We start from the raw sequence: 18,680 nt of genomic DNA on the forward strand, positions 1-18,680 counted from the left end.
TTTCTATGTGGCTTATTTTGTAAGTGTATTAGGTTCAAAGTCTTGAAATACGTTATATTAATATATCAAATTAATGCATCCTGTTTCTCCCAAGCACAGATCAGAGCTCACCATCACCTGCATGGCTGCTTCCATGCTCTGCCCATTCCGCTAGTTAGTCCATTTAGGCTAAATACAATCTCAAAGCTTACACCATTTTTTTTTTAATTTAGAAGGGAAGGACCACTACAGATTTGGACATTGTATCATGCAATATAATTATGGAGCAATTGTTACAACACCCATTTGAAATGGAATTCATCCACCTATAGCTCTTCAACTCCAACAAAAGCTGCTGGTTATTGAAGGAGAAGAGCAGAGAATTTCTCCAACAACCTCCATCCAATGCTTCCTGACATGAGATATATATCTCTGTCCTGCTTTTTCAACTTCAACCTGTTACAGTCCATCTGCTTCTTCTTCTTCTTTTGGTGTGGTCAGTGTGGATTCTTGAAATGAACAGAAAATATTTCACCCAAGTGGGACCTTTGGTTTGGGTGTTTGAAACAGGGCAATTAAAATACAGTTTCTAGAATGCCAGCAAAATTTAAGCCCTAACTCCATGGACAAGTATAGGTCAAACAGCATTGGGTTTGAAGATTTCACTGGGGAACAGTGATACAACCAGCTGGCAGTAGGTCATTCTGATATAGATGCAGGAAGCAATCTTTCCTGCACTGCAGCCATTCTGCATGAGGATTACTACTTTTTCAGCACTTTCAAGCACTTAATTGCAGCTCTCCTTCATTCTTTTTCCAGAATATGCCTTGGGAGTTTTTTCAAGAGAGGAAATACATAACAGCTAGAAACCAAGTTGCACAACATTGGAAGTGAAAGGAGATAGAAGCAACTCAGGGATTTTGTATGCCACTATGCCTGCAGGATGGCTAGAGCCAGAGGATCATTGGGAGTCTGCACGGAAATGGGAGATGATGAGTTATGTGTTTGTGGAGATGCTATCTTATTCTGTAAGACAGGGTTGACCGGATCAACATGCCAAGTTGCCCAGATAAGGTCAAGAGCTGCTCACTTATTTCTGGCTTCTGATGGCTAATTTCGATCAAAATGAACATCCAACCTTTTCATCTTATCTTCTTTTCTTCTTTGATTAGATCTGAATCCCATTTTCACCATTTATGTCTTACATTAATTCAAGGATTTATGCTATAGCATTAGGAGTTGTGCTTGATGTTATAGTTCGACTTTTACATTAAGCACATGAACTAATTGTGATCAAGAATATAATTTCAAATACTGTGGGAATGGCATTTTGGGCATCACTTCTGCTACTGCACTTGTGGCCTAGACATCATTTGAGCCTATTCATCCAAACAAAATGATCATTTCAAGATGTAATGCACCCTATTCCATTTGTTCAACACTTTCAACTGCAACAGTACCCAACCCCTTATTCGAGAATAAATCTTGGGAGGAGGCTTTCAAAGTGATTGAGGTTGAGTTTGCATTGGCGTAAAATTTTGTTGAAGCCTAATTTAACTCGTACATCTGTTTGTGAAAAAAATCTCATTCCAATACCTAATTGGAGTATTTATCATTTGGAATACCGTTTGTCAAGAAATTTGTTTCAAACTCATTCCCAAAGTACACTAAAATATAAAATTTGTGATATGCTTAGCACAACATATAGAATGTGTCTGGAAAAAAAATACGAATTGTGTGACATACCTTGACACCATTTACTTAGCATTGAAGGTTACTTTAAATCTGGAAAGACTCACTTGAACCATAAGATTAAAAATATAACAGCAATATTTGTGAACATGAAGCTGAGAAAGCAGCATGCATTTTGGGACATTGGAGGATGCCTAAAATCAATAACACCATCACATCCTTGGAGCAGTGGAGTAGATTGCACAAGCCAATATTTCTGACCATCCATGTTGAAGCTGTTGTAGAAGGTTGTTAAAAGTGTGGTAGCACAAAACAAGGGTGACTATAGAAGTCAAAATAACCTTTGTAAAGGTCTCCTGCAATTCCTTTTACTTGTTCTCTTCCATTGATGAATAACCAATGGCATTCAAAGCAGATACTAAAGCAGTGAAAGTTCTTCAATTCAAATCAATCTTTATCATCTAATTATCATCTTGCAATTGCAGTGTGAGATGAAGGCCCTTCCATTGCCTATTGATGTGTATGGGATCTACTTAGAAGGTCCTTGAACCAAATGACATCATATATATCATCCAAAATTATGAGATATTTCTTGTCCTTAAAAAAGTATTCAAGATGGACAACAACTCTTCCTTTTTGGACATCTTTTGTTATCTTCTTTTCTTTGCAATGCCTTTCTGTATTCTTCCTTCCAAAATTTTGGAATGCTTTTACTGTGATCTATCTGTTTAATTTTGTCCTTGAGAAGTTTTGTAGTCTTCTAAGCTGTAGATGTCCAAGCACAATAAGGGAAATGATCAACCACAGAATCATTGTCATAGACAACAACTCTTCCTTTTTGGACATCTTTTGTTATCTTCTTTTCTTGCCAATGCCTTCCATTCCCACAATTGAAATAACAAAGAAGCCATTTTCATGTGTAAGCAATCTAGCCACAATCTTCTGCACATTATCACCGAAGCTGATCTTATCAAGGTTATCAACAGTATGAGAATATGGCATCTCTCTGTGTGGGAGCCATCTCTCAATCCCTTGCCCTCCACTCGGACCATGTCTGCTGACAGCTTTGGGCCTCCTCTTGGAAAGACCCTCCATCCTGGCATTGATTTGATCCATCTCCCCACCTAGGCAAAGTTGAGACCTCAATTTGTGGAAACCTGTGACCACTCTCCTGAAACTTCCCCTCCTTTTAAACTCTTCTCTTCCACTGATGAAGTCAATGAAGTTCACTGCATGACAAGAAACAATCCAGAGATCCTCCATTCATGCCATTCCATTTTCATCTAGCTCTACTGATTCTAAATCTTCAAGAAAGCCATTCATGAACTTGAATTTGTCCTGTATGCTTCTGGCCTTCTTTTTCACCTGGGGACAAAGGGGTCCCTGAGCTAATAGAGCTGTAATTTTCTCTATAACCAGGGAAACAACTGTGTTGGCTGTTCTGATCTTCTATTTTTCCAATTTCTATGCAGTTGGCAGGAATTCCTTCTCCTGTTATATGATCATCCTAATCTTGATCTGCTTCAGCTTCTTGTCAATTCCTCTGGAGTTCCTTCTTCAAGCTGATTTTAGTGTGAGGTCGTCAATCACATCCTCTACATCATAGGCAATGTCCCTTAACTGCTACGTGAAGACACTCAAGAAAGCTAAATGAAGCCTAATGATAAAGTTCATCTCTAGGTAGATCCAATTCACATCTTCTTCAAGGCCAGGTTATTGAATGAGCAGAAAAGAGAGTTTCTTTGCTTCCCTTGAGAGAATGCTCTCCACCATGGATTTTCTACTACGCCACCCAGTCATCTTCTTCTTCACAAAAATTGGATCTGAGAAATAGATGAAGCTTGGAACTCAAAATCTTATCTTGTAGCCAAGGAGGATGAGGTGGAGGTGAGAGAAAGAAAGTTTTAATGAGGAGGAAAACCTTAGTGCCCTAAAACTCTAATGTAAATGTAGAAATAATGGTAAAATAGTGGTAAATTCATGGTACAGTGGATAATGGCGGTGTGGTGGGAGAATAAAATAAAAGAAAGAAAAAAAATGGGGGAGAGATAAAGAATTGAGGATAGTGGAAGACCTCACGGCTGTAGGATTCTGTTGGAAACAGGGGAGGTTAACACACCAAGCAACAGAGAACAGAGATATGCTGCTACTGATCTGATATTTTTATTTGATCATAAGGCTGAATTTATACAGATTGTGTAACAGATATGACCTCAAAAAAAGCATCAAATTAAGCTACTTGTTGAACAAACAACTACCTCCTACAAAATAGCATCAGAATTTAACTTAAAAGCAAAAAACATAAAAATAGCAACAGCAAAAACAGAAACATAAAAATAGCTTCAGCATTCTAGTAATCTTGTTGACTTCAATTGCATGTGGTTGACAATTTCAGCCTTTCCCTCAGCAGCTACTAAGGCATAACTCTCAACACTCCTCCTTGAATTAGGAGCTGCAAACTCCAAGTCTTTCTCGTAGAAACTCAAATCTTATTTTAGGAAGAGCTTTAGTCAGAATATCTGCATTCTGACTTTCTGTATTGCAGTAGACTAGCTGTATATCTCCTTCTTTCTGTACTTCCCTCAGAAAATACAATTTAATCTTGAAGTGCTTTGTTTTACCATGAAAAACTGGATCATTTGCAATAGATATAGTGGCCTGGTTGTCTACAAACACCTTTGTACTCACTTCTTGCTTCATATCCAAATCTGTCAGCAACTTTCTAAGCCATAAGGCTTGATTTACAGCTGCAACAGTAGCAATATACTCTGCCTCAGCTGTGGATTGAGCCACGACTTCTTGCTTCCTTGAACTCCATGAAAAAACACCATAACCAAAGCTAAAACAATAGCCTGAAGTACTTCTCATATCGTCAACACAACCAACCCAATCACTATCAGAAAATCCATGAAAATTGAAACTTTGAACTTGACTGAACTTAATGCCATAATCCACAGTGCCTTTAACATATCTTATCACACGCTTTGCTGCCTGGAAATGAATTTCACTAGCACAATGCATGTATCTCGAAAGTAGACTTACAGCATGCATTATATCGGGTCTTGTTGCAGTCAAGTACATTAAGCATCCAATCATGCTTCGATAAAGTCCTTCATCTACCTTTTCAGCATTGTCCTCCTTACAAAACTTCTCTTTCTGGTTCATAGGGGTAGATGTAGATTTGCATTCCTCCATTTTGAATTTCTTCAGAATTTCTTTGGCATATTTTTGTTGGTAGATGAAAATCTCATTCTGCTTCTGGTGTACTTCCATTCCCAAGAAGTAAGACATCTCACCTAGGTCTGTCATCTCAAATACTTGCTCCATTTCAGCCTTGAATTTGTTCACAAACCCTGCATTACTTCCTGTTACAAGCAAATCATCAACATATAGAGAAACAATTAATATATCTTCTTCAATCTTCTTAATGTAGAGTGTAAATTCACTCAAGCTCTTGTGAAAGCCTAAAGTTAGCAGGTGAGTGTCAATCCTGTTGTACCAGGCTCTAGGGGCTTGTCTTAACCCATACAAGGCCTTCTTAAGAAGGTATACTTTTTCTTCTTTTCCTTTGATAGAAAAACCTTCTGGTTGTTCGACAAAAATCTCTTCCTCCAGGTAGCCATTCAAAAATGCTGACTTCACATCTAGTTGATAAATCTTCCATTTTCTTTGAGCTGCAAGAGCCAACAACATCCTGATTGTATCCAAACGAGCTACTGGTGCAAAGGTTTCCGAAAAGTCAACACCAAACATTTGTGCATACCCTTTGACAACCAGCCTTGCTTTATGTTTGTTTATAGAACCATCAGAGTTGAGTTTGGTTCTGTAAACCCACTTAACCCCAATAGGTTTTTTGTGTGAAGGTCTATCTACTAGCTCCCAAGTGTTGTTCTTGTCAATCATATTTAGCTCCTCCTGCATTGCAACCCTCCATCTTTTATTTTCAGCAGCTTCAACAAACCCTGCAGGTTTAAGAACAGCTATATTACACCTTTGATAAATATCAAAAAGTGTCCTGAAACCTCTAACTGGAAGTTCATCAACATCTTCATCAATATATTGCTGATTCTGCTCATCTCAGCTCCATTTCTCTGTTTCCAAAAACTTAACATCTCTACTTACCACAATTTTATTATTTTGTGGCAAGTAGATTCTGTAAGCTATTGAGGTGCTGCTGTATCCAATGAAAATTCCTGGTTCTGACTTTTTATCTAACTTGTCTTTTTTCACCTGAGGAACATAAGAGAAACACAAGCAACCAAAGGTCTTTAAATTCATTAGCATAGGCTTATAACCAAACCAGGCTTCAAAAGGTGTCTGTTTCTGCAATGCTTTTGTTGGTAGTCTATTTAGCAAAAATACTGCTATATTTGCAGCTTCAACCCAGAAACTTTTTGGCAGCTCTTTCTCATGCAAAAGACATCTTGTCATCTCCATTATTGTTCTATTTTTTCTTTCCACCACCCCATTTTGTTGTGGGGTATATGGTGCAGTGAGCTGGTGATCTATGCCTGCATCTTCACAAAATTTGTTGAATTTTTCTGAAGTATATTCTGTACCATTATCCGACCTTATAACCTTGATTCTGTATTCACTTTGATTTTCAACCATGGCTTTATATCTCAAAAACACATCAGCAACCTCAGATTTGTAAGTGAGAAAATAAATCCAACAAAATCTTGTGAAGTCATCAATAAATGCAATATAGTACTTACTCCCTTTCAAAGATGGTGTCTTTTGAGGTCCACTAACATCTGTGTAAACCAATTGTAGTTTCTGTGTTGATTTCCATGCTGTTTTTTGAGGAAAAGGAAGTCTTGTTTGCTTCCCATATTGACAGGCTGCACATATAGGAAGTTCTTCTTCCAAATCAGGGAGTCCTTCTACAATCTGATTCTTCTTCTTGTAGAGCACGGCATTGTGGTGGAAATGCCCTAATCTTTTATGCCAAAGCATTGTATTGTTCTCATGTTGTGCAGCAGCAATTTGCTCATCTTCTAACATATTCAAGGCAAAACTTTTGCCTTTCATTTTTATGTTGAACACCTCTCTGCCTTCAGCATCCTTGATTATGCAATTTTTGTCTTCAAAACAAACTTTAAACCCTTTCTCAACAAGCTGTCCAACACTTAGCAAATTTTGGTCAATGTCAGGCACAAACAAAACATCAGAAATGAGCTTTAAACCTGTTAGGTTTTCAATAGCTACTGTTCCTTTACCTTTTACTGGAATATACTCACCATTTCCAATTCTGACTTTGGAAATAGCTGTCCTATCAATCTCCCTAAAGAGATCTTGATCATATGTCATGTGGTTTGTGCAACCACTATCCACGAGCCAGCTTTCAGAGGTGCTTCCGTTTGCATAACATGTTGCTGAAAATAGTTGCTCCTCCTGGTATTGTTCAACTGCTACATTGGTTTCTCCCTGCTGCTGTTGAGTTCTACAGATCCTTTCTATGTGTCCCTGTCTACCACATTTGTTGCATTTCACATCTGGTCTCCACCAACATTTTTGTTGAGGATGATTTGTTTTCTTGCAATGAGGACAGGGTGGATAGGTTCCAGTTTTTTGATTGTTGTTGTTGCTTGGCTTATTGTTGTTCTTTTTGTTCTTCCTCCTTCTTGTGTTGCCTTCATTGGTCTGTGTCTTTGCTTGAAAAGCTCCTTCTACAGAACTTCCTTGCCTCATGAGTCTTCTTTGTTCCAAAGCTTGTAAAGCATTTAGTAGTTCTGCCAAGGTGATACTTGACAAATCTTTTGTGTTTTCCAAAGAAGAAATTGTAGCTTCATATTTTTCAGGAAGTGTGACAAAAATTTTTTGAACAACTCTTTCATCAGAAAACTCTTTACCTAGCAACCTCACCTTGTTTGCTATGGTAAGAAGTTGTTCTGCATAATCTTTTATGGTTTGAGACTCCTTCATCCTCACCATTTCAAATTCTCGAATCAGATTCATCACCTGCATATTTCTGACTCTTTCATTGCCTTGATATTCTTCCCATAGATGCTTCCAGATTTCTGCAGCAGATTCAAGTTGCATGATTCTGGTGAGAATTAATGGTGAGACTGCAGAAAATAAGCAAGCCTTGGCCTTAGCCTCCCTCGTCTTTTTCTCCTTATGGTTTTTCATCTGTGCCACAGTTGGATTGGCTCCAAGTGGAGAAATGTCATAATCTTCCTCTATTGCTTCCCAGACATCAAGAGCCTGTAGATGAACAGTCATCCTGACAGCCCAAGTTTGGTAATTTTCTCCATTGAAGACTGGTGGTGCTGTTGTGAAGCTTGCTTCTTCCATTTCTGCAAGGTTTTCAGAAGGTTTTCAGATACAGGTTTGGTATACGGTGTTTAGGCTCACACACCTCACTGGTCCCTCAAGACAAAAATGCTCTGATACCAAACTGTTGGAAACAGGGGAGGTTAACACACCAAGCAACAGAGAACAGAGATATGCTGCTACTGATCTGATATTTTTATTTGATCATAAGGCTGAATTTATACAGATTGTGTAACAGATATGACCTCAAAAAAAGCATCAAATTAAGCTACTTGTTGAACAAACAACTACCTCCTACAAAATAGCATCAGAATTTAACTTAAAAGCAAAAAACATAAAAATAGCAACAGCAAAAACAGAAACATAAAAATAGCTTCAGCATTCTAGTAATCTTGTTGACTTCAATTGCATGTGGTTGACAATTTCAGCCTTTCCCTCAGCAGCTACTAAGGCATAACTCTCAACAGATTCAAGGGTGGGACATTGCTGGATCACCAGCAGAACTTAAGGGTTTGTTCTTGCCAATGCTTAGATTCGCCAAAGAGGTAGGGTGGATCTTCTCCCCAAATTTCCCACCCTTTTCCACCATTGTTGCACATGTTTGAAGTTTCATACCACAATTTGAGCTTTGTTTCAATTCCTTTAAATGGTAATTCTAGACTGTACAGTCACTGCAGAATGTTTTTGGCTGAAATATCTATTTAGAATCCATGGAGTGGAACAATCCTTGAAATTAATTTTACAAGATAATCCCCAGAGTATAGAAAGTCTCAAACTCAGAATCTTTTATTGCAGGCATGTTTTGGGAGGGCTCTTTCCTCCTTTTGAATGTTGGGCATGGATTGTCATTATCAATCTCATTTTTCATTTAACCTAACCTAACATTATTAAACAATTCAACCCTAAACCCAAACCCAGAAAACAGACTCAAGTTTGACCGAGACTCCCAACTATACTAAATAGTTTATAGTTGACTTATGGGTATTATTTTATTAATCATCTATATAACAGAACCTGCAAGTAGATTTGTTTCTTCATTTTCATTCACAGGTCCAAGTAGAGAAGATATCATTTATGCTATATTTTGGCTGGTTTTGGGGCTGTTAAAATCAGCTGTTTAGCAGACCCTGCAGGTGCTGAATTCCAAGTTTCAAAGAGAAACCATGCTGGTTGCAGGTGCAATAATCAATTCATCCTGCAGCTGATGTTCAATGATCAATTCACTTTCAGATTTTTCGGTCAAATCTTACCCTTTTGCTTTTCTGTATGTTTTTAGGTGTTAGCAGTATGATCCTTATAAATAAGAGGAGAGTGGTGGAAATCTTCCCTGCAAGTGTGACTAAACTTTGGAATGAATGGGAAATTCGAGTAGTAGTTTTACTCAGCCTCTTCTTCCAAATTGTCCTCATCCTGTTTGGCAACCGGAGGAAATATATAGCCAGAAACTGGGTCAGAGTCATTATTTGGCTCACCTACTTGCTGCGGATTGGATTGCAGCGGTTTCTCTTGGAGCACTTTCCAACCTGGAAGGAGACGTTGAAGATAAGTCATCAGAATTAAACAATGTGCTTTTGGCATTTTGGGCACCATTTCTGCTGCTGCACCTTGGCGGCCCAGACACCATCACATCCTATTCTCAGGAAGACAATGAGTTATGGCTAAGGCATTTGCTTGGGCTATTCGTCCAGTTTTGTGTGGCATTTTACATCTTTCTTAGGTCGTGGAAGGGCAAACTGCTTAATATTCTAGCAATTCCAATATTTGTAGCTGGACTCATTAAGTACAGTGAGAGGACTTGTGTTCTAAGGTCTGCAAGCAGCACTCATATTAGAGATTCCATGCTCCCTCGTCCTGACCCAGGGCCTAATTATGCCAAATTCATGGATGAATTTGTTTTGAAAAAACGCGAGGGATATAATGTTTCAATACGGCTAGGAGCAGAAATTTCTAAGATGATTAGTCGTTCTCATCCAGCTGCAATAAACAACAGTATCCCAGATGCGGCCAATTTACATGATGCTTATTACTTCTTCAATACTTTCAAGCGTTTATTTGCAGATCTCATTCTTAGCTTCCAAGATCGCAGATACAGCCAATCCTTCTTCCAGAATACATCTTGGGAGGAAGCATTCAAAGTGATTGAGATTGAGCTTGGATTTATGTATGATGTGCTCTATACAAAGGCAATTGTGATTTATTCTAGATGCGGCTTTCTACTTCGCTTCATCAGTCTATCCTTCACAGTTTCTGCATGCATAGCCTTCTCGCTGTTTGTTAAGCATCAGTACTCAGTTATTGATGTGATTATAACATTCTTGTTGCTGGTTGGAGGAATTATTCTAGAGATATATGCCATTATTGTACTACTTTCCTCAGATTGGACTATGCTTTGGTTGAGTCAGCACAAAAACCCGCTTGCAGATCTCATCTACCTATCCATCTCTTGTTGCCAATTTTGTTTTCTGTTTTCTTCACGGAAGAGATGGTCCAACTCCATGGCACAATACAATTTAATAGGTTTCTGCATCAAAGATAAGCCCATCAAGTTCCTTGGAGTTCAAAAGTTCTTTCACGTTTATCAAATGTTAGCATCACTACAAGAGTTTCACTGTTGTCTCCCCAGATTTGAAAAGATTGATCTTTGAACAACTTCTAGATAAATCAAGAAGTGCATCAGACATCAAGGCATGTAGGCAATTATGTGCTCATCGAGGTGATCAGGTACTTGGAGAAATGGACTGTTTTGCTAAATTTGGTTGGAGCATTGAGGCAGAATTCGATGAGAGCATCCTTCTCTGGCACATTGCAACCGATCTCTGCTACTATACTGATTTAAATAAAAATTCTATCTCTGTCAAGAACACAAAATGTGAAGCATGCAAGTTGCTATCTGATTATATGTTGTATCTTCTGGTAATGTGTCCCTTCATGCTACCTGATGGAATTGGACAGATCAGATTCCAAGACAGCTGTGCTGAGGCCAGAGTGTTTTTTCAGGATAAGAAGCCTATAACAAATAGAATCCAAGCTAGTGAAAAGTTACTTCAAGTTAGCACTGAAATTCTACCCTCAGAAGTAAAAGGAGATAGAAGCAAGTCTGTGCTATTTGATGCCTGCAGGCTGGCTAACTCTCTGCAATCCCTGGAGAGAGAGGAGCAATGGCAGTGTGAAAAGAAATGGGGGATGATTAGTCTTGTGTGGGTGGAGATGCTATGTCATGCTGCAAATCAGTGTCGATGGAATCACCATGCCACGCAGCTCAGGCGAGGCGGAGAACTTCTCACTCATGTTTGGCTTCTCATGGGTCACTTTGGTATTACTGAACATTTCAAGATTTCACAAGGCTATGCAAGGGCCGAGCTGGTTGTCAGTTGATTAGTTTGATGTCCCACAAGATATCTGAATTGGTTGCAGTGTAAAATAGGATGACTGTTGACTAAGAGTAATATTGGGACTATTGCATCGGGTAAACTCCAAGGTAAAACCTTATAACATTGTTTTTAGCCAACCATATCAAACTTATCAACCATTTCAAGATTTATCTCTATTACAATCATATCACATTAAGCTGAATAAGTAGGATAAGCACCCAAAGATATTATCAAACTTATAAGAAAAGCAAAGGAATGCATACACATAAAAGTTGTTGGTCTGCTAAGCAATCAATCCTATGCAGTGAACTGACTAGGCATGTCTGTCAACTTCAATTCCAACAAGCTCCTATGTAGCAATTCTTTGGGAAGCATCTTCAACCTTATACAGGACCTTATCTCTAAATCTCTCAGAGCCTGCAGTGCTCCTTCCTCAACATTCCATTCCTCCAGTTGCTCTAGCTTCCATAGTTTAAGAACTCGAAGCTGTGGAAAGCTTCCTGAGGGGCAGAGCATGAGCTTTCCTGTATAGGATTTGGCTAACAACCTAAGAATTTTTAGGTTGGGAAGCTTATCCAATTTTAGCATTGGATCTTCCATTTGTCCTGACCCTGATAGGGTAAGGTCAGAGAGACTCCGTGGGAACTCAGATACAATAGATGGGTTCTTCAACCTTCCCAACAAGTAGATACTAGAGAGATTGACATGGGCTAATAAAGGCTTCAAGTCTAGATCCCAAGGTTGATTCTCTTCATCATCCGATTTCAGCCTTAAAGTATGAAGATGTTTCAATTTTAGAACCCAGTTAGCCACTGCCTCCAGTTGTGATAACATTGTCTGCTGTTGGGATGGCATTAACCGGCATGCCAGTCCCAATTTTCTAACATTCACCAACCTGTCCAGGCCACCCTTAACCAGAGTCTTCTCATCTACAAACAATCCCCACAAGGTTTGAAGAGCTATTAGAGAACAAACTCTTGGTTGAAGTGTAAATCTACTCCGGTAACTCTCACTTAAGAGCAAATGTCTTAGATGCTGCATCTTCCAAATTGAACTAGGAAGAGTGCTGATGTAAGTATGCTTCAAATCCAATGTTTGAAGATTTTGCAACTTGCGTATGGATGACGGAAGCATCTCCAAAAACGTCCACCTCAAGCCAAGGTACCTCAGTCGAGTTAGCTTACCAAGTGCTTCAGGCAACTTAGGTCTAAATACATGTTCAAGATCAAGCACCCGTAGTAGTAGAAAGCAACTGCTAGAAATGCATTGATGAAGAAATTTTCCTATGTCTTCTCCTGGTTTGTTTCCTTCTTGAGAATCAAATGATATAAAGGATACGACACCTTGATAATGAGGTCTCAAAGATGTGGAAATTCTGCTGTAGTCACCATGGATGTGATCAAAGCTGAAATCTTCTTTGTCAAGATGATCAACAAGGCGGCGGACTAAACCAGTGCTTATGGACAACTCCGATCTTGTCTTGGCATAAACCTGAACAAATGTGGCCTGCTGAGCTTTTGATAACCAGTGTTGCCGTAGGGCATAGGGCAGACGACATGTTTTCACATTCCCATCAAGCTTCTTCTTTGTCACTTGAACCACGTCCTCAGCTATCAACTCTATCAAACACCTCCCTGCAACATCTTCTGGATCTTCATTCTCAACCTCTGGCTGCACCAAGCCCTCTGCAACCCATAACATGATCAACCTTCTTACTGGGATCTCATAATCTTTAGGAAACAATCCAAAATAAAAGAGACAACGCTGCTTGTACAAGGGCAAATCCTCACTGATTTTAGATAAGGCCTTGGACCAAACTTGTTCTTGGTCTTGGTCGAGTTGCTGAAGCACACTGGACCACTCATCAATGTTTGCATCCTTCTGTGACAGAACATCTGCCAATCTTACAATCGCCAATGGCAAGCCCCCACATCTTATCACAATTTCCCTTCTCAGTTCTAGCAGTTCTGGTGGTATGTTTACCTTCATCACATGGGTAAACAATGCCCAGCTCTCATCATCTCCTCGTAACCGCAGTCCATGATGAACACTCATAGTCTTAAGATATGAAGGTGGACTCCTTGCTTTTGTATATGAAGGTGTTGTTCCCCGGGTGGTCAAAATTATTCTGCTGCCTCTCAATGTGTTCAAGAATGCTGTAACAAATTCTTCCAAGATATGGTCCTGGATGAAATCATCCACAACTATGAGAAACCTCTTATCAGCCAGGAAAGCCTTGAGCACCTGTCTCATTTCGCTCCACCAACTTACTGGCGCCCTTTGGTTGTAGCCCATCAATTGACTCATCAACTCTGTCATTATGTTTGTCAAAGGATCAGATGAAAATGGACCATCAGATGCAGATGTCCAAACGCGATAAGGGAAATGATTCACAATAGCATCATGGTCATAGACCAACTTTGCTAGAGTGGTCTTACCAATGCCTTCAATGCCCACAATTGAAATAGCACAGAAATCTTTGTCATCTGAAAGCAACCGTGTCATCATTGCATGTACATCATCATCAAAGCTGATAATATCGGCCTCTTGTGATGGCTGTTGCAGTACTCTGAATGTAGACTCTGGAACTCTCCATTGACGTTGTTTAGAGACATCTCTTGGTCTCCATGTAGAGATATCCAGGAGTTTAGCTTTGATTTTGTCCATCTCCATGCCAAGCTTATGTTGGGATCTCAAACTGTCAAAAGCCAAAACAACTCTCCTCAAAGGTCCAATCCAGCTCCTTCCAAGCTGTTCTCTTCTGTTGATGAAAAGCCCAATTACATCCACTGCAGAACAGGAAACTTGGCAGAGTTCCTCCATCCAAACCATTCCTTTATCATCTAATTCTTTTGATTCTAAGTTTTTCAGAAAACCATCCAGGAACCTGAATTCATCTTGTATCCGTCTGGCCCTCTTTTTCACTTCAGAATAAAGTGCCTCCTGAGCTAGCAGGGCTGTAATTTTCTCAATAACAGGGGAAGCAACTGTGTTGGCCATGTTCTGATGGTGTGTTGATATCAACCAGTCTATTTCTTCAATGGATATAGCACCTTGAAAAACTCTTGTTCTTTGGAGACTGGAGATCCTAACCTTGATCCCTTCCAACTTCTTGTGAATTATATGTTGATCAATCAAATTTCTGATGAATAAAACCAACTGCTCAAGAACTCCTCTTCTCCTTCCCTGTACTGCTACTTTGAATATAAGGTCGTCTATAATATCCTCAATAGCATAAGCAATGTCCACTAATTTCTCTGTGAAGTAGCATAAATGATCAGGAGCCCAAGTCCTCAATTGCCACTCAATCCATTCAATCGGTTCTGCCACTCCAATCAAAACTGCTGGTTCTCGAACTACCAGAAGAGAGAGCCTCTCTGTCACCCTGGACAGAATGCTTGCTGCCACTTCCATCTTCTTCAGTACAGTCTATATGGATAGGAACAAGAAAGCTTTCCAACAGAAATGAAATCTTTGGTCTTGGAACTGCAAAGTTTAGCTGGAATCAAGGGAGAACAGATGAAGGCAAAAGCCACAGTTGCAAGCCAAACATGAGGCCTATGTGCACTACTGAGTGAGATGAGGGAGATCCGTTTGATTGAAGAAAGCACTACTCTTTAAGCCTATGCAACACACTAAAATTTATGAGTCTTGTACATGGAATTAGCACCAAAAAAATAATATGGACTTCACTTTGGAAATGTTCTGAGTCTTTTGAAAAGCCATTTTGCAGTCACCTTGAAATTTCCAAGGTTAGGTGGGGTGGGGATCACAACCCTTTTTTTCCCCCAAAAAATGATACTTTTGTCTTAATATGTAGTGTTCAAAGATGATGGCTGCCCTCATCTTCTTTTAGTACTATCCTTTGAGAATCCACATTGCCGGATGGGACCATCAGTTCTTTTTCTAGGAGGAATACTGATAGACTTGTTTTAAAAGCTTGTAGCAAAACGAGTCAACACAAATAAACAAAGGTCTCCAGTGTGGAAATCCTTCTCTTCCACAGGACTAAGGTAAGGTGGGAAATGCATACTGACTTTCCTGCCCTAACTACAATGCGTCTAGTAGTATTTGCCAAGTGACAGGCCATGTGATATTTTTTAGACAATACGGTTGGCTGCTACTCAGAATAGCAATACAAGATGTCTGAGATTAGCTAAATATGGTAGAATGGTTCTCTAAGCTTTGAAGGAAATATGGGCTAGAGAGATTCAAAAGATTGGTAAGGTCTTCAAGACCGAACCAACATTTCAAGCATTCATTTCAACCTCGGAGAATGAAGGCAATCTAGAGTCTAGACTCAAAAACTACTTTCTGCTTAGTGTAATACTCAAGCTTGCTGATAAACATTATGTCATACTCTATAGATAGACCAAATTCACGGGCCTCAGAAAAAGTTCTCTCAGAAATCTTAGGCTGCCAGGAAACTGCACAAGTACACTATCTTCTTCATGTATATCACTATATCAAGGTGATCATGTGCCTGAAAAAATGAATGGTCTCCTTGGTTGGAGCATGGAGGAAGAGTTCAATCAGAGCATTCTCCTCATCAGGCACATTACAACTGACCACTTCTATTATCTATACTGATCTAAACAAAATCAAGCTTGGTTGAGTACAAAATGCATAGCTTTCAAGCCTGCTATCAGATCATATCTCCCACCCATGGAAGTGAAAGGAGATAGAAGTTTGTGCATTTTTTAGAATTCTAGTTGCCTTCATATATGATAAAGGATATATGACCACTTGACATAGGTGTCTAACCCTCTGCCTACAGCCATGCAAGGAATTCATCTGTCACACGTGTCATGCATGTGAGGCAGCAAAAATTTTTTTTTTTTAATATTTTACAAAATATAGTAAAAAAAAATTTAAACAAAAATTTCATATTAAATGAGCAACTTTCTATATTAATAAATTCATATTCATATATCTTTAATAATTAAAAAAATGGTAATTAATTTATATTTATATATCTTTGAATGATTTTCGATATTGAAGGGTTAAAAAATATAAGTTCTATTTTAAATTTACAATATTTTACATAATACTAATACTTACCATCTTATTATATTCAATTATTTTTTTAAATAAATAATTCTTTATATTACTTAATTTATTTACATAATATTGATACTTAATCTTCTTATATTTATATATTTTTTATAATAAATAATCATATATATTAACACATTTGTTTACATAATATTAATACTTATTATCTCATATCTTTAATATTAATAAATTCATATTCATATATCTTTTGTAATAAATCTATATTCAATATTAATATTTGTTTGATATAACAGAAAAATAAAATTTATTGTAAAGGTTTTTTTAGGTATAAAATGTTTTATAAAGTGGCTATATTTTTAACCATTTTATTTATCTTTATTTCTTATAATTTGGGTGATATATTTGTTCTTTTTATCCTTTACACTTTTATTTTTTTTGGTAACCGGAAAATAAATTCTTTAAGTAAAAATTTATTATGGTAATTAAATTAAAATTAATAAAATATCAATAATTTAATATTTTAAAATTAATTTTAATTATTAATTTTTATAATTAATAATAATTTGTATCTAGAATCGAACACTAGAAAGTGTGGTTCCAATAAATAGCACATGGTTCTGAATTTGAATCATATCATTGATGACACCTTGAATTTACCCCGTGTTGGTTGTTGCAGGATAGTCAGCACCTCGAGGTTTGAGTCTCCATGAAGAGTTCTAAGGATTTAGTCATGGAAGGTTACTCGGTTATCAAATAATAATAATAATTTGTATCTAGAACGACTTTTTTCATAAGTATTTTCAAAATCTCATTATTTATTATTAATAATTAATTTTGAAAAATTAAGTAGTAGGTCATATAGACGGAGTTCAAAGAAGTGAAAATGCTTCAAAAGTAATTAATAATTATGAAAATTTAAATTTATTATTTTAAGTGTACAAAATTTGTGTTAATTATACGATATTTCTAATTTATTTAAGAAACTAAAGAATAAATCAAAACATATTTCAGAAAATATATATATATATATATATATATATATATATATATATATATATATATATATATATATATATATATATATATATTACTTGATCTACTTTAAAAAAATTCAAACATTTTGATACTCCAAAAAATAAATAGAGAATTATAAAATGACTTATTGCACTATTAACCCTCACCTTGAAAAAGTCACTTAAATTCTTTAAAAAATAAATCCATACCTTTAAATTAGAAAATAAAACAAAGATTAAGGCCTTGTTTGGTAACTATTTTTTAAAAAATAGTTTTTAAGAATTTTTAAAAATCATTCTATGATGTTTTGTAGAACAAAAGTCTATTTGAGAACTTATAATATTTTTAACATGTTTTTAATATTTTTAAAAATAATTTTTATGTCCACAATTTTATTTTTAATCATTATATATGTTTGTATAATTATTTTTCAAAACAGTTCTCAAAAAGCAAGTGAAAACAACTAAAATAAATTATTTGAAAATAGTTTTTAGTTGCTAAACGTATTTTCCAGTATTTTTATTCTAAAAAACAAAAAAAATTCTTAAAAACAATTCCCTAACATTATTCTTCAAAACACCTTAAAATTACAAATTAAATAAAGATTAAAATATTATTCTTTCTAACTCTACTTCAAATCAATTTGTCCAAAGACTTTTTTTTTCCCCTCTATTTTAGATATATATATATATATATATATATATATATATATATATATATATATATATATATTTCTTTAAATTTTTTAAAATGCATAAACATCCCTAAATTCAAATTCAAGTTAAGCAGGTTTTTTTTAGCTTTTTAACATTAAATATTCCTAAATTCAAGATAGAGATGTTACGTTATCTTATTCATTCAAAATTAAATATGGAATATAATATGTTATCTTATCTTTTATTCTATTGCATATTATATCTCATTAACCAAACATAATATGGTTGAAAAGAAATAAGTTGGATTTACAAAAAAAAAAAAAAAATATGGAATATGATATGTTATCTTATCTTTTATTCTATTGCATTTTATATTTCATTAACCAAACATAATATGGTTGAAAAGAAATAAGTTGGATTTACAAGAAAAAAAAAAAAGATAAGTTGAGGGGAAAATGAAGAAGAAGATAAGTACAAGAGAAAGATGTGAATGACGTTTTAAGTATTTTTAAAATTGGAGACTAATGTATTAATAAAATTATTATTTTTAAGTGGATGTGTAAATAAAATAGGCAAATTCTGGATGTCGCGCTCATTGCAAATGAGGCTGTAGACTTTAGGTTGAAGGTTAATCTCCCTGGTCTCCTTCTAAAAATGGACATTGAGAAGGCGTTTG

The 18,680-nt window shown here is 36.6% G+C and overlaps 2 protein-coding genes across 4 annotated transcripts; one reads left to right on the plus strand and one right to left on the minus strand.

The window, feature by feature from the left end:
• Positions 1 to 8,412: 8,412 nt before the first annotated feature.
• LOC100243918 (uncharacterized) lies at positions 8,413 to 11,418 on the plus strand. Of its 3 annotated transcripts, none has more exons than XM_019220228.2 (3): positions 8,413 to 8,492; positions 8,998 to 9,123; positions 9,224 to 11,418. In XM_019220228.2, the coding sequence occupies exon 3, from the start codon at positions 9,303 to 9,305 to the stop codon at positions 10,590 to 10,592; it is 1,290 nt and encodes a 429-aa protein (XP_019075773.1). In that variant the 5' UTR covers positions 8,413 to 8,492; positions 8,998 to 9,123; positions 9,224 to 9,302; the 3' UTR covers positions 10,593 to 11,418. The 3 variants fall into 3 exon arrangements, with proteins under 3 accessions (XP_019075773.1, XP_019075775.1, XP_019075774.1); XM_019220230.2 differs by having other exon boundaries at positions 8,414 to 8,492; positions 9,061 to 9,123; XM_019220229.2 differs by having other exon boundaries at positions 8,415 to 9,123; positions 9,253 to 11,418.
• Positions 11,419 to 11,529: 111 nt separating this feature from the next.
• LOC104879469 (putative disease resistance RPP13-like protein 2) lies at positions 11,530 to 14,998 on the minus strand. Its single transcript, XM_059737170.1, has one exon. The coding sequence runs from the start codon at positions 14,730 to 14,732 to the stop codon at positions 11,616 to 11,618; it is 3,117 nt and encodes a 1,038-aa protein (XP_059593153.1). The 5' UTR covers positions 14,733 to 14,998; the 3' UTR covers positions 11,530 to 11,615.
• Between the last annotated feature and the right edge of the window lie 3,682 nt (positions 14,999 to 18,680).

Source organism: Vitis vinifera, chromosome 5, assembly GCF_030704535.1.
Source record: "Vitis vinifera cultivar Pinot Noir 40024 chromosome 5, ASM3070453v1".
In the NCBI taxonomy this organism is placed as follows: domain Eukaryota; kingdom Viridiplantae; phylum Streptophyta; class Magnoliopsida; order Vitales; family Vitaceae; genus Vitis; species Vitis vinifera.

What these genes read in the sequence shown, in the direction of transcription:
- LOC100243918 (XM_019220228.2), top strand. Translation starts at nt 9,303, where the DNA reads ATGGGAAATTCGAGTAGTAGTTTTACTCAGCCTCTTCTTCCAAATTGT.
- LOC104879469 (XM_059737170.1), bottom strand. Translation starts at nt 14,732, where the DNA reads ATGGAAGTGGCAGCAAGCATTCTGTCCAGGGTGACAGAGAGGCTCTCT.